The sequence below is a fragment of the Artemia sp. Qi Xiang Cuo genome, chromosome 10 (assembly GCF_049724085.1).
Source record: "Artemia sp. Qi Xiang Cuo chromosome 10, ASM4972408v1, whole genome shotgun sequence".
Lineage (NCBI taxonomy): Eukaryota > Metazoa > Arthropoda > Branchiopoda > Anostraca > Artemiidae > Artemia > Artemia sp. Qi Xiang Cuo.
This window is the reverse complement of record NC_142803.1, coordinates 25,535,235-25,548,684: the sequence shown is the minus strand read 5'-3', so window position 1 is coordinate 25,548,684 and position 13,450 is coordinate 25,535,235. Positions and strand designations below refer to the sequence as shown.

Genomic DNA, 13,450 nt, shown 5'->3' with positions numbered 1-13,450 from the left:
ACACCTATGATCATAAATAGACCCCGGCACCGCGCCGATGAGAGAAGACCGATGGCGGCGCAGCCAAAAACGGCAGCGGCGGCGTAGCGCTGGAAAGATGTCGGTCACGCGCCACCGGTGCGATCAATTTTGACCGCAAACATTAATGTTTTCATCAGTCTTTCTCAAATCACAGCTTAGATTTACAAATTTACTTTCTCTACTCATTGACAGTGCACTTTCATAAGATACTTCACCTAGTAGCTACTGGTAGCAACCAATCTGTCAAATTCTTGTAAAAATCGCGCCTCCCTTCACACTCCCTTTTGTATTTTTTTGAAGCAGCCATATAACATTCTATAAGATCCGTGTAATGTAAAATAATAATAACTTTTTGGCATCCCTGCTTTCAATAAAAAAATTCAAGATATTATCACTTAAATATAATACTTCCCTAGCCCCCTCTGGATACTACCTTGATAGGATACCGTCTCTGCTTTAAATTGAAAAAAATTAACTTTTTGGCATCTCTGCGTTAAAAATAAATAAATTTGAGATATCATCACTTAAATATAATACCTCCCTACCCCCCCTCTGGATACTACCTTAATAGAATACCCTCTCTACTTCAAATAAAAAAAAATAACTTTTTGGCATTCCTGCTTTCAATAAAAAAAAATTCAAGGTACTATCACAGAAATATAATAACTCCCTATGGCCCCCCTCTGGATACTATCTTGATAGGATACCGTCTCTGCTTTAAATAAAAAAAATAATTAACTCATTGGCTTCCCTGCTTTCAGAAAAAAACGAAGTATCATCATTAAAATATGATAGTTAACTACACCCCTCCCCTCTGTATACCACCATGATAGTATACCGTCTCTGCTTTTAAATTAAAAAAAATAATTACTTTTTGGCATCCCTTCCTTCAATAAAAAAAATTCGAGATATTATCATTTAAATGTAGACCCTCCCAACCCCCCCCCCCTCCCCGCCTCTGGATACCGCCTCTATAGGATACCGTCTCAGCTTTACTTTAAAAAAATCATTTTCTTAATAATTTACTTGGTCACTATATCGTTCAGACAAACACGCGAATTCATAGGCAGTGCAATCGCACTACCTAAGTAAAGAACGATGTTGGCACAATATATTATTTATTTTTTTGTTTTTTTGCATACCAGGGCACTTCGTGTCGAAGGAATTGTCATGGAAACTTCGAAAAGGGCTCATTCGATTGGAAACCGGAGTGGCTTGTGGCCTTTTTAGTAGTCGAAAGTGATTGGGCAACTAACAGCCCTTCCACGCCCACCATATCCCCAAACACATCCAATCAAAATTTTGAGATAGCAATTTTGTTCAGCGTAGTTATTTCCAGATAGAAAAAATATTTTTGAGGAGGACACTCCCCCAAAACCCTCAGGGCAAGGGTTTTAAGTTATGCCCTGGGGGCATAAAAAACGAGGTTGGCACAATGTATTATTTATTACTTTTTTTTCTTTAGACCAGGGCACTTTGTATCGAAGAAGTTGTCGTAGAAACTTCGAAAAGGGCTCATTCGATTGGAAATTGGAGGGGCTTGTGCTCTTTTTAATAGTCGATAGTGATTGGAAGGCAACTAACACCCCTTCCACGCCCACCATTTCCCCAAACTCATCCATTCAAAAGTTTGAGATAACCATTTTTTTCAGCATAGTTGATTTCCAGATAGAAAATATGTTTTTGAGGAAAAAACTCCCCCACAACCCTCAGGGCAAGGATTTTAAGTTAAGCCCTGGGGCATATAAGAATGCTGTTGGCACAATGTATTATTTATTATTTTTTTCCTTTAGAGGAGGGCACTTCGTATCGAAGAAGTTGTCGTAGAAACTTCAGAAAGGACTTATTCGATTAAAATTGGAGTGGCTTGTGCCCTTTTTGATAATTGGAAGCGATTGAAAGGCAAATTACACCCCGTCCATGCCCACCATTTCCCAAAACACATCGAATCAAAATTTTGAGATAGCTATTTTGTTCAGCGTAGTTTATTTCCAGATAGAAATTATGTTTCTGAGCAGGACACTCCCCATCAGCCCTCAGGGCAAGGGTTGTAATTTATACTGTGGGGGCATATAAGGTTTTTATTGAAAGCATTGTCGTAGAAATTTAAAAAAAGGCTCATTCTATTGGAAATTCAAAGGGCTAGTGCTTTTTTTATTAGTCGAAAGGGATTGGAGGACAATTAACACCCTTTCACGCCTACCTATTCCCCAAACACATCCAATCAAAATTTTAAAATAGTCATTTTGTTCAACGTAGCTGAAAGTTCTGGAAATTAGGTCTTTAAGGATGACAGCCCCCCCCACACACACACAGCCCTCATGGCAAGGATTGTAATTATGCCCTGGGGGCATTTAAGGTTTTTATAGAACGCGTTGTCGTAGAAACTTTGAAAAGGGCTCATTCGATTGGAAATTGGAGTGGCTTGTGCCGTTTTTAATAGTCTAAAGTGATTGGAAGGCAACTAACACCCCTTGCACGCCCACCATTTTCCCAAATACATCCAATCAAAATTTTGAGATAGGTAATTTTGTTTAGCATAGGTGATTTCCAGATAGAAAATATGTTTTTGAGGAGGACCCTCCCCCACAACCCTCAGGGCAAGGATTTTAAGTAATGCCCTAGGGGCATATAAGAACGATGTTGGCACAATGTATTATTTTTCCTTTAGACTAGGGTACTTCGTATCGAAGGAGTTGTCTCAGAAACTTCGAAAAGGGCTCATTCGATTGGAAACCGGAGTGGCTTGTGCCCTTTTTAATAGTCGAAAGTGATTGGAAGGCAACTAACACCCCTTCCACACCATATATTTCCCCAAACACATCCAATCAAAATTTTTAGTTAGCCATTTTGTTCAGTGTAGTTGATTTCCGGATAGAAAATATTTTTTTAAGGAGGACACTCCCGCACAACCCTCAGGGCAAGGGTTTTAAGTTATGCCCTGGGGGCATATAAGAACGATGCTGGCCAAAGTATTATACATTACATGTATTATTTATTACATGTGGCACAATGTATTATTTTTTTTCCTTTAGACAAGGACACTTCCTATCAAAGGATTTGTCGTAGAAACTTCGAAAAGGGCTCATTCGATTGGAAATTGGAGTGGCTTGTGCCCTTTTCAATAGTCGAAAGTGATTGGAAGGCAACTAAAACCCCTTCGACGCCCACCATTTCCCCAAACACATCCAATCAAAATTTTGAGATAGCCATTTTTTTCAGGGTAGTTGATTTCCAGATAGAAATTATGTTTTTGAGGAAGACACTCCCCCACAGCCCTCAGGGCAAGGGTTGTAAGTTATGCCATGGGGCATATAAGCTCCTTACAAAAAGCGTTGTCGTAGAAATTTCAAAAAAGGCTCATTCGATTGGAAATTCGAAGGACTAGTGCTCTTTTTAATAGTCTAAAGTGATTTGAGCGCAACTAACACCCCTCTCACGCCCACTTTTTCCCCAAATACATCCAATCAAAATTTTAAGATAGCCATTTTGTTCAACGTAGTTGAAAGTTCTGGAAATTAGGTCTTTGAGGATGAAAAACCCCCTCCCCCCCCAAAGCCCTCAGGGCAATGGTTGTAAGTTATGCCCTGGGAGCATATAAGGTTTTTATAGAAAGCGGTGTCGTAGGAACTTCAAATAGGGCTCATTCAATTTGGAAATTGAAATGACTGGTGTCCTTTTTAATAGTCAAAGGTGATTGGAATGCGACTAACACCCCTTCCACGCCCACCATTTCTCCAAACACATCCAATCAAAATTTCGAGATAGCCATTTTGTTCAGCGTAGTTGATTTCCGGATAGAAAATATTTTTTTGAGGAGGACACTCCCCAACAACCCTCAGGGCAAGGGTTTTAAGCTATGCCCTGGGGGCATATAAGAACGATGTTGGCCTAAGTATTATTTATTACATATATTATTTATTACATGTGGCACAATGTATAATTTTTTTCCCCTTTAGACCAGGGCGCTTCGTATCGAAGGATTTGTCGTAGAAACTACGAAAAGGGCTCATTCGATTGGAAATTGGAGTGGCTTTTGCCCTTTTTAATAGTCGAAAGTGATTAGAAGGCAACTAACACCCCTTCCACACCCACCATTTCCCCAAACACATCCAATCAAAATTTTGAGATAGCCATTTTTTTCAGGGTAGTTGATTTCCAGATACAAATTATGTTTTTGAGGAAGACACTCCCCCACAGCTCTCAGGGCAAGGGTTGTAAGTTATGCCATGGGGCATATAAGGTCCTTATAGAAAGCGTTGTCGTCGAAATTTCAAAAAAGGCTCATTCGATTGGAAATTCGAAGGACTAGTGCTCTTTTTAATAGTCTAAAGTGATTTTAGGGCAACTAACACCCCTCTCACACCTAACTTTTCCCCAAACATATCCATTCAAAATTTTAAGATAGCCATTTTGTTGAACGTAGTTGAAAGTTCTGGAAATTATGTCTTTGAGGATGACAACCCCCCCCCCAGCCCTCGGGGCACAGGGTTATAATTTGTGTTCTGGGGGCATATAAGGTTTTTATAGAACGCGTTGTCGTAGAAACCTCATATAGGGCTCATTCAATTTCGAAATTGAAATGGCTGGTGTCCTTTTTAATAGTCAAAAGTGATTGAAAGGCAACTAATACCACTTCCACAACCACAATTTCCCCAAACACATTCAATCAAAATTTTGAGATACCCATTTAGTTCCACGTAGTTTAAAGTTCAGGAAATTATACCTCTGAGCAGGACACTCCCCACATAGTCTTCAGGGTAAGGGTTATAAGTTATGCCCTGGGGGTATATAAGATTTTTATTGAAATGTTTGTCGTAGAAACTTTAAAAAGGGCTCACTTGATTGAAAATTTAAAGGGCTCGTGCACTCTTTAATAGTTGAAAGTGATCTTAGGGCAACTAACCCCCCTTTCACGCCCACCTTCCCCCAAACACATCCAATCAAAATTTTTAGATAGCCATTTTATTCAACCTAGTTGAAAGTTTTGGAAATTAGGTCTATAAGGATGACAACCCCTCTTCCCCCCCCACAGCCCCCAGGGCAAGGGTTTTAAGTTATGCCCTGGGGGCATATAAGGTTTTATAGAAAGCAATGTTGTAAAAACTTCAAAAAGGGCTCATTCAATTGGAAATTGAAGGGGCTAGTGCCCTTTTTAATAGTTGAAAGTGATTGCCAGAACATAACTTTCACTTTACTGAAAAAAATACAAATGAACGTGTATTGTCAGTTTAATATACATATGCTGATATTTATTAATCAAAATGTTAATATTATTTGATTTACTAAAGTTATAAATGTAAAAACATTTATATTTTTTCAATAAAGTGCAAATTATGTTCTGGCCTTGGGAAGGCATAGGGGTGTTGATCCCAACTTATGTTTTTCTGCTTGTTTTGAGTTTGATCCGTTATTTATTGTAATTTCTGTTCGCTTTGGGTCTCATTTATTTATCGATGCTGAGTCACGCAGGAAAATCCCTCTACAGTCTTCAGGGCAAGGGTTATAAGTTATGCCCTGGGGGCATAGAACGTTTTAATTGAGATCTGGGTCGTAGAAACTTAAAAAGGGCTCGTTCGATTGGAAAGTCAAAGGGCTCGTGCACTTTTTAATAGTCGAAAGTGATTTGAGGGCAACTAACCCCCCTTTCACGCCCACCTTCCCCCAAACACATCCAATCAAAATTTTTAGATAGCCATTTTATTCAACCTAGTTGAAAGTTTTGGAAATTAGGTCTATAAGGATGACAACCCCTCCTTCCCCCCCCCACACAGCCCCCAGGGCAAGGGTTTTGAATTATGCCCTGGGGGCATATAAGATTTATAGAAAGCAATGTTGTAAAAACTTCAAAAAGGGCTCATTCAATTGGAAATTGAAGGGGCTAGTGCCCTTTTAATAGTTGAAAGTGATTGCCAGAACAAAACTTTCACTTTACTGAAAAAAATACAAATGAACGTGTATTGTCAGTTTAATATACATATGCTGATATTTATTAATCAAAATGGTAATATTATTTGATTTACTAAAGTTATAAATGTAAAAACATTTATATTTTTTCAATAAAGTGCAAATTATGTTCTGGCCTTGGGAAGGCATAGGGGTGTTGATCCCAACTTATGTTTTTCTGCTTGTTTTGAGTTTGATCCGTTATTTATTGTAATTTCTGTTCGGTTTGGGTTTCATTTATTTATCGATGCTGATTCGTGGTAGTCTCACGCTTCGTAGATTTTTTAATTTTATTTTTGCTTATTTTTGGTTTAATGGAGTTCTTTACTTGTCTTTGAAAAATTTATTTTGTGGAAAAAGTCTTTTTAATTAATAACCTTAAACAGTTATTAATTAAATAACCTTAACCTTTTAACTTATAACCTTAAACATTAATAACCTTAAAAAATTGAGGGTATGAGTAAAGGGGTACAATGACAACAACCATAATGTCGGAATTATTCAGATATACTTCAAATTTTTGGAAAACTGAGTCATAGATTCACCGTGGCATTCAAAAAAATCCAAAAAATCTAATTAAAAGGGAGCTCACACAAAATCCAAATTAGGCCAGTAGCCTATGAGAAATTGCAAAATACCCAAGAAAATGAACAAGTCCCATTGGGGGGCCCTGGGTCTATCACAATATTTCAATGGTTTCCCAGGGAATTTGATATCATTTTCATCCGTCTCCACTTTAAATGAAAAAATAATTCTCTTTTTGACATCCCTGTTTTCAATTAAAAAAAAGAGGTATGATCATTTAAAAATGTTAGCCCCCCATCCCCCCTCCTATAAGCAGTAATTTACAATTTCTATGAATCATATTGTTGGGTTAAATTCCGTTTCAATATTTAATTCTCAAACATTGTACATAGATTAGTCTGTAGCTAAATTTTGTCTCAATGGAAGATTTTGTTTTGGGGGGGGGGGTAAAATTTATTCAGAAGAATAATTTATTTTCTTTAATCTCTCAGGCGCTCAACAATTGTGCGTTAAACATTAAGAAAATCTTATCTAAAAACAGCAAAAGAAAACAAAATTCTGCAAACTTACGATTTCGCTGTAGAAACAATCTTTTATCTATTAATTTCAAAATCCAACTGACGCTGTATAGTAGTGAATGCGGTCTATTAAACTTAAAAATAAAACTTTTGACTACAAATGATGTAAGAAATTGCAATTGGGAAACTGCCTTCTAAATCATTTAATCTCATTTCATAAAGACGATACTTCTTTTGTCAACATATGAAGAACTGTGTATATTGCAACTGCCTCTGACTGGTTTTTATGCATAGTAACAAAAGAGACGAAAATTAACGAACAAGAGAGTATTGAAGAATAATGGTATGCAAAATAATATTTGGCAGGTAAAGTCACTGTTGATAAATCGCTAGCGGTGGGACCGTGATTGTGTGATTTTCGGGGATTCGGGGAACCAATTTTTTTTTCGGGATGACGCATAGATTTTCGGGGAAACACCCGAAAATTCGGGGATAGTACAAGCCCTGCTTGATCTCTAATCAGGAAAATCGAAATACTAAACCACATGAGAAAGAAAAGCCCTGACTTTGTTGTTGACACAATAAAGAATTACCGCAAATTTAATTCAAAGTCAGCCAAACACCGCTGCCTCTGCAGGCAGCGGCGCACCTGCGGCTTGCCGGTGGCGTAGCGACGCATTGGCGGCGGTCAACCTGGCCTCTCGTTGGCGGCGTTCGGTCGACCTGCCGGAGTGGCGCCGAGGTCTAATTTTAGATGTTTAGGATAATTAGCTACGTGACGAAAGGGCAGTCTCCCTCATATGCAGAATAATTTCAAATTAAAAATGTATCAATTCTGTATTGTTAGGCATATGTGTGTTCAGCCAACTTTTTAATTTTAAAAGAAAACCATTTTTGTCAAGGTTTTGTGCCAGGTGCGTAGGCCTGTGCTCTTTCTGAAGGTTCAAGGTTTTTAGTCCCCTCTCCTCCAAGCTACAAAACATGCTTCCAAACTATAACACAGCAAAATTTTTAGCTTTCATTGCCAGTTACAACCCAAACAACTTGCATATGCTAATCAAATTACGTTGCCTGATATTTTGTTTATAATTTGAAATTAAACCCTATCCCTTGAACAAAAATACAAAATTATTGATGCCCCAAAGTCATTAATTATTCATATTGATTAACATATCCTTTTCTCGCCTACACATGCTTTGGAAACGAAGGTTTTCTCCAAAGCGTAATTAGTAGAGATTTTTTGCTTATCCAAATTGTATCGTCACCCGTTTTCTTGCTTACAAATAATATTGGTAGAATGCTCAAAAAATTCTATTCAACAAAAGCGTTATTAATAAGCAAACAACTTCCGATAATTTCTTTAGTATTACCTCGTCCAAAGGGATTCTAAAGTATTGGTGAGGTCATAATTTATTCCAAATTAGTTAGATGACCTGAGTTGAGAAGATTAACTTTAAGAGGATTATAAAGTGGAATCTACTGTGTTTTTAGCTTGACCTATATTCGATATTTATTAACTCAGTATTTTTTCCTGAATTAATATTGAGACTTTTTAATTTGTGGTGAGTGCGAAAGAAAAGGAAAAAGGAAAGAAAGAAAGAGGATTATTTGGCTAATAAAAAAATAGTTTAGTAGCCAAATTCTCATTATTTTTTTTCGCTGATTAGTGACAGCCTGTGCAGAAGAGAGTGGGAACAAACACAAGAGCCGTATCGGTACCGACCGGATATTTATCCTTAAACTGCTGGGGAAAGGCGATTTGGGTACCCGCACTTCCCACAGGTTTTGTCAGCTGTATCTCGTCAGCATTCTTTCTGTGTAGTTCATTCAGCATTCATTCATCCAAGAAACGAGTAAATAGCCAGAGGCGATACGTATATTTTTGCGAATACTTTCTGGACCGGTTTTGGATGTGATTAAGGACTTGGATTGTTAATTTTTGTGACATCATTGGGTACGATTGGACTTAATTTGGATAGATTATAAGCAAAGAAAAATGGCTAAAATCAAGCTTGTATATAGCCCTTTTTTAAATTTCATCCAGCACTCATTTAACTTCAAAGATATTCCCCATGAATCAGTTGTAAGCACTGCCGTGAAATTTTTCGACAAGGAATATTTTACAAAATCCGTACGATTTATTCGAGATCAATTAGACAAAGATGGAACCATTTTGAAAGAGCGTAGAAGCACAACAAATGCATCTGTTTTTGTAGAAGATGCGATTCATGCTATGAAGGAATTGGACACTAAGGGTGATTTCCCTTTCAAATTCACTATTTATCATCCATCTGAGACTCCTTCCTTACCTCACGATGTATTTACCTCATTAACGTGCAAACTAAACGAACATGGTGAAAAAATGAATGCATGGCTGGACCGATGCAACGCCAGTTTTGTCACTAAAACGTGGCCTACTCCCAGCGAATCTCTAAGTATACTGCTTCACGTAAAAGAAGCACCAACCAAAATCTATAAATCATGTCAAAAGTAGTAATAATTTCTGGATTCCAAAGGCGCATCCGGAAAAGTACAGATGGTAGTTATGAGGAGCAATACGCTGGTGCTGTATGCTAGAATTAAACATGATGCAGAAGCTGTAGCTAATAGCATAAAATCGAATTCCGCGGCTGTAGTTAAAGTCCAAAAACCGAAATTCCTGGCAGTGGCTAAATTTGTCCCTGAAAATACGACAAACGAGGAGATTGAGTCTGCTATTGAAGGTATCCAAGAAGCGAAACGCTATGGTACTAGCAAGTCAGTCAAGCTAACATTCAGAGACAAAGATTCTCTTGAAAAAGCACTGAAATACGGCGTTTACGTTGGTTATTGCTATATCAAGGTGGACAAATATGTTGCCGCCCTTCCGAGGTGTTTTAAATGCCAAAACTTTGACCATCTGCAACGAGATTGCCCTAATAATGCGAAGTGTTCCAGGTGCTCCGGCGATCACAAAAATCCTAAAGACAATCCATGCGTCCATGACACTAAATGTGCTAATTGCTCTGGAAAGCATCCATGTTATAGCGCGCAATGCCCGGTTTATAAAAGACAATTAGAGGCTAGTTCAAACAAACGTAAACAATGAATGCAACTATCTCGCTTTATAGCAGAAATATATACGGGCACGCTCCACACAAGCTGTCTCTTTTAAGTGATCTAGTAACCAAGCATAGCATAATATGCATTCAGGAACATTTGGTAACAGCCGATCATTCAGCAATCCTTAACCAATTTCCACGAAAGGACTATTTTTTGCAGCCTGCTATCCGCAACAGCTCAGTTGGAAGGCCGGGTGGTGGAATCTTGATCATTGCAGACTCCAATTTGCAATGCACGCTAATTGATTCATGCGATTATTTTTCTGCGATCAGAGCTCCTGGTCCAAATGGCTTTATAGCCATATCAGTGTACCTCCCCACGAATTATCGTGATGTCCTCTCAGAAAGGCGTTACACGAAGGCTTGTGCGAGACTCGGGAGGTTGGCCGAACAATACAAGTCAGAAAAAATTATTATCTGTGGGGACTTCAACTGTCAGCTTCTGGATGATGATCGTTTTTTCACCATATTAAGGGGGTGTCTGCCAGAAGCTATGGCCCCGGTTCCAAAATCCCAGTCCTTCAAGTTTGTCCACAGCGCATCCCTGGCTACATCAGATATTGATCACTTTTTCGTAAATTTCCTACTTCCGACCGGGATTAAAGCCATTGTAGACTCGGAACACAATTGTAGCGATCACCTTGGGATTAGCTTAATGGTACCATTCTCCACCTACAAGCGGTGCCCCGGGCGATCATGGTTTATCAAGAGTGAATGGCAAAGGATAGATCAGTCCTTGTACAAAGATACTCTTGACTCAACTCTTGCTAAAATCATAGTACCGTTCCACCTGCTTACTCATGGCCAAAATGAAGACAGACTAGCCCTGAACATCTTTTGCTCCGAAATTGTTCATTCGATGAAGCTTGCGGAATCTGCCGCTGCTCCAGTGGCAAAAGTGTACCCCAACACTCGTAAAATTTGATGGGATACCCCAAATGTCAAGTTTGCCAAGAAGAGATCCAAGTTCTGGTTCGAATTGTGAAAGGACTGTGACAAACCCTGTTCCGGAGTAGTTTTTAAGTGTTTTCGACATTCCCAAAACTAAATCAAGCGTACTCTCAAGGATATGCAAATTCACCACGTGGAGAAGTTGTCTTGTGATTGCAGGAGTGAACCCAGCATCTTATGGCAGTGATTCCAATCTAAAAGGGCCGACGCTAATGTGCAAAGTCCCATTCCCGATGAAAGTTGGGTAAACCATTACAAGGACGTGTTTGCGCCACCACCCAACGAGATGGACTCCATATATAAATCTAAGTTAGATAGGCAATTAATCAGCGCAAAACTCCGCCGCACTGATGTCATTGTTTCCAAATGGTATATTGAGATAATTGTGAGAAAATTGAAAAAGAACAAGTCTCCAGGACTCGATGGGATCACTCCGAGGCACTTACAGCACGGCACAGAACGTCTACATGAGTACTTAGCCTTAATATTCCAAATGAGCATCGAGCAGGGACTCACACCTGCCAACTTTCATGGATGCCGCACATCCAATATTCTGAAAAAGAATCGAGATCCCTTGCTTTGTAAAAGCTACAGACCAATCTCAGTTTCATCGATTATCAGCAAAGTATTTGAGAAGGTACTGTTGCCCCATATTACGTCGCACGCTCTAATGGGAGACAAACAACTTGGATTAAGAAATGGGTTGGGCTGTGGACACGCCCATCGGTTACTAAGAAGAATAATGAGGTCTATATCTTTAGTTAAAAAGCCACTCTTTGCCTGCAGCGTTGACATTTCCGCTTCTTTTGATTCTGTCGTCCACTCGCAAGCACTGTGGTGCCTCTTATATTCAGGATTCGACCCCCGCATTGTCCTTGTTCTCCATGATTGGTACTTCCACACGCATATTCGTCTAGCTTTGGGATAGGAAACAATCGCCGGTCACCGCAAGCAAAAGCTTTCTGAACCCATTCGGCTCTTCAATGGAGTTCGGCAAGGATCTGCTCTAAGCCCTATCATCTTTAATTCTGCGATTTACTCTGTAACTAGATTCGTTCGTGGGACCTTCTTTTTGGAGGGCTTGGATCTAAGTTTGATTTCTTATGCAGATGACGTGTTGCTCCTAAGCAGCACGCTGAGGGGTCTACAAGAGAATCTTCGTCTTTTAGTGACCCTATACAGAAGAATAGGACTACGAGTCAACATAGAGAAAACTGAATTTATCATTTTTAGCGGCACCAACTCGACCAATTCCAATCTTGTCCTTGACGGTATCGGAATTTAGCAGTCCCAGTCCCTAAATTACCTTGGTATCACGTATGGCCAGACGCTTAGGTCAACTAGAGGCTTGTTGGCTGAATCAGTCTGTAAATCTATCCGCTCAGCATATGGAAAAGCTGTCAAATGCAAGTGGTCGTTTAATCGATTTATTAAGTCAAAACTATTCAATGCCGTCATCTATCCTGTCATCTGGTACATATCACCCTTGTGGGAAATGTTGTCCCTCACCGAGCGTCGAAAAATACGAACCATGTACTACAGATTAGCAAAATTTTTACTGGGACTTCCGCTAAGATTTTCTAACTCGGAAATCTCATCCATATATGGAATCCTTGATCAATCAACCAAGGTGATTGATCTAGAACGGAGAGCCTCAAGACGATCCCTCAGTGAACTCTATGACTCACCGCTGACTCAACTGTTTTAGTGAATGAAATACCTGTATTTAATTTCTAGTGTTGAACATGTTTTTCTTCTTTTTTTGCTTCATTTTGTACTCCGCTTTTTTTTCTCCATTTCTCCATTGTAAGCGGGCATAAATATATATATATATATATATATATATATATATATATATATATATATATATATATATATATATATATATATATATATATATATATATATATATATATATATATATATATATATATATATATATATATATATATATATATATATAACATTACTTTGTAGATATTTCAAGGAATTAACGTAATTTAAGGAGACTAAAGACTGAAAATCTAACAATCTAATTGAAAATTATTTTGCCCTGGCTAGAAAATAGTGGCTCCTAAGAATACTTGCTAAATTACCAATAGTTTAAAACTAAAACACATTACGGGTATTTCTCACGGTTTTGATTTGAGTGCAGAGCTTATACGTTATTGCATATTGCTCAATACACTTAGGCAGAAGTGATTGGATCTCGTAACTTTTCCATTATTGATCTCTCATAATTGTAACCCAAAGTTGGTTGTGACCAAATTGTGACCCAAAATTGGACCCAAAACAGGTGACCAAATTGGTCACCCCTTTTTTGGTGTTTTGACAAGCTTTCACCCCCTCTCTCCCTCCTGCCTCTTTCTAATAAGCTCCTGCTTACGT

The 13,450-nt window shown here is 38.6% G+C and overlaps 1 protein-coding gene across 1 annotated transcript in view; it reads left to right on the top strand.

Moving 5' to 3' along the window:
- The window catches only part of LOC148947613 (cytosolic carboxypeptidase Nna1-like), an 84,577-nt gene that overhangs the window by 56,492 nt on the left and 14,635 nt on the right, over positions 1-13,450 (top strand). Inside the window, exon 4 of the mRNA XM_089095954.1 lies at positions 344-349. Within this exon, the coding sequence (XP_088952080.1) occupies positions 344-349 (6 nt within the window). The remainder of the gene's footprint in view (positions 1-343; positions 350-13,450) is intronic.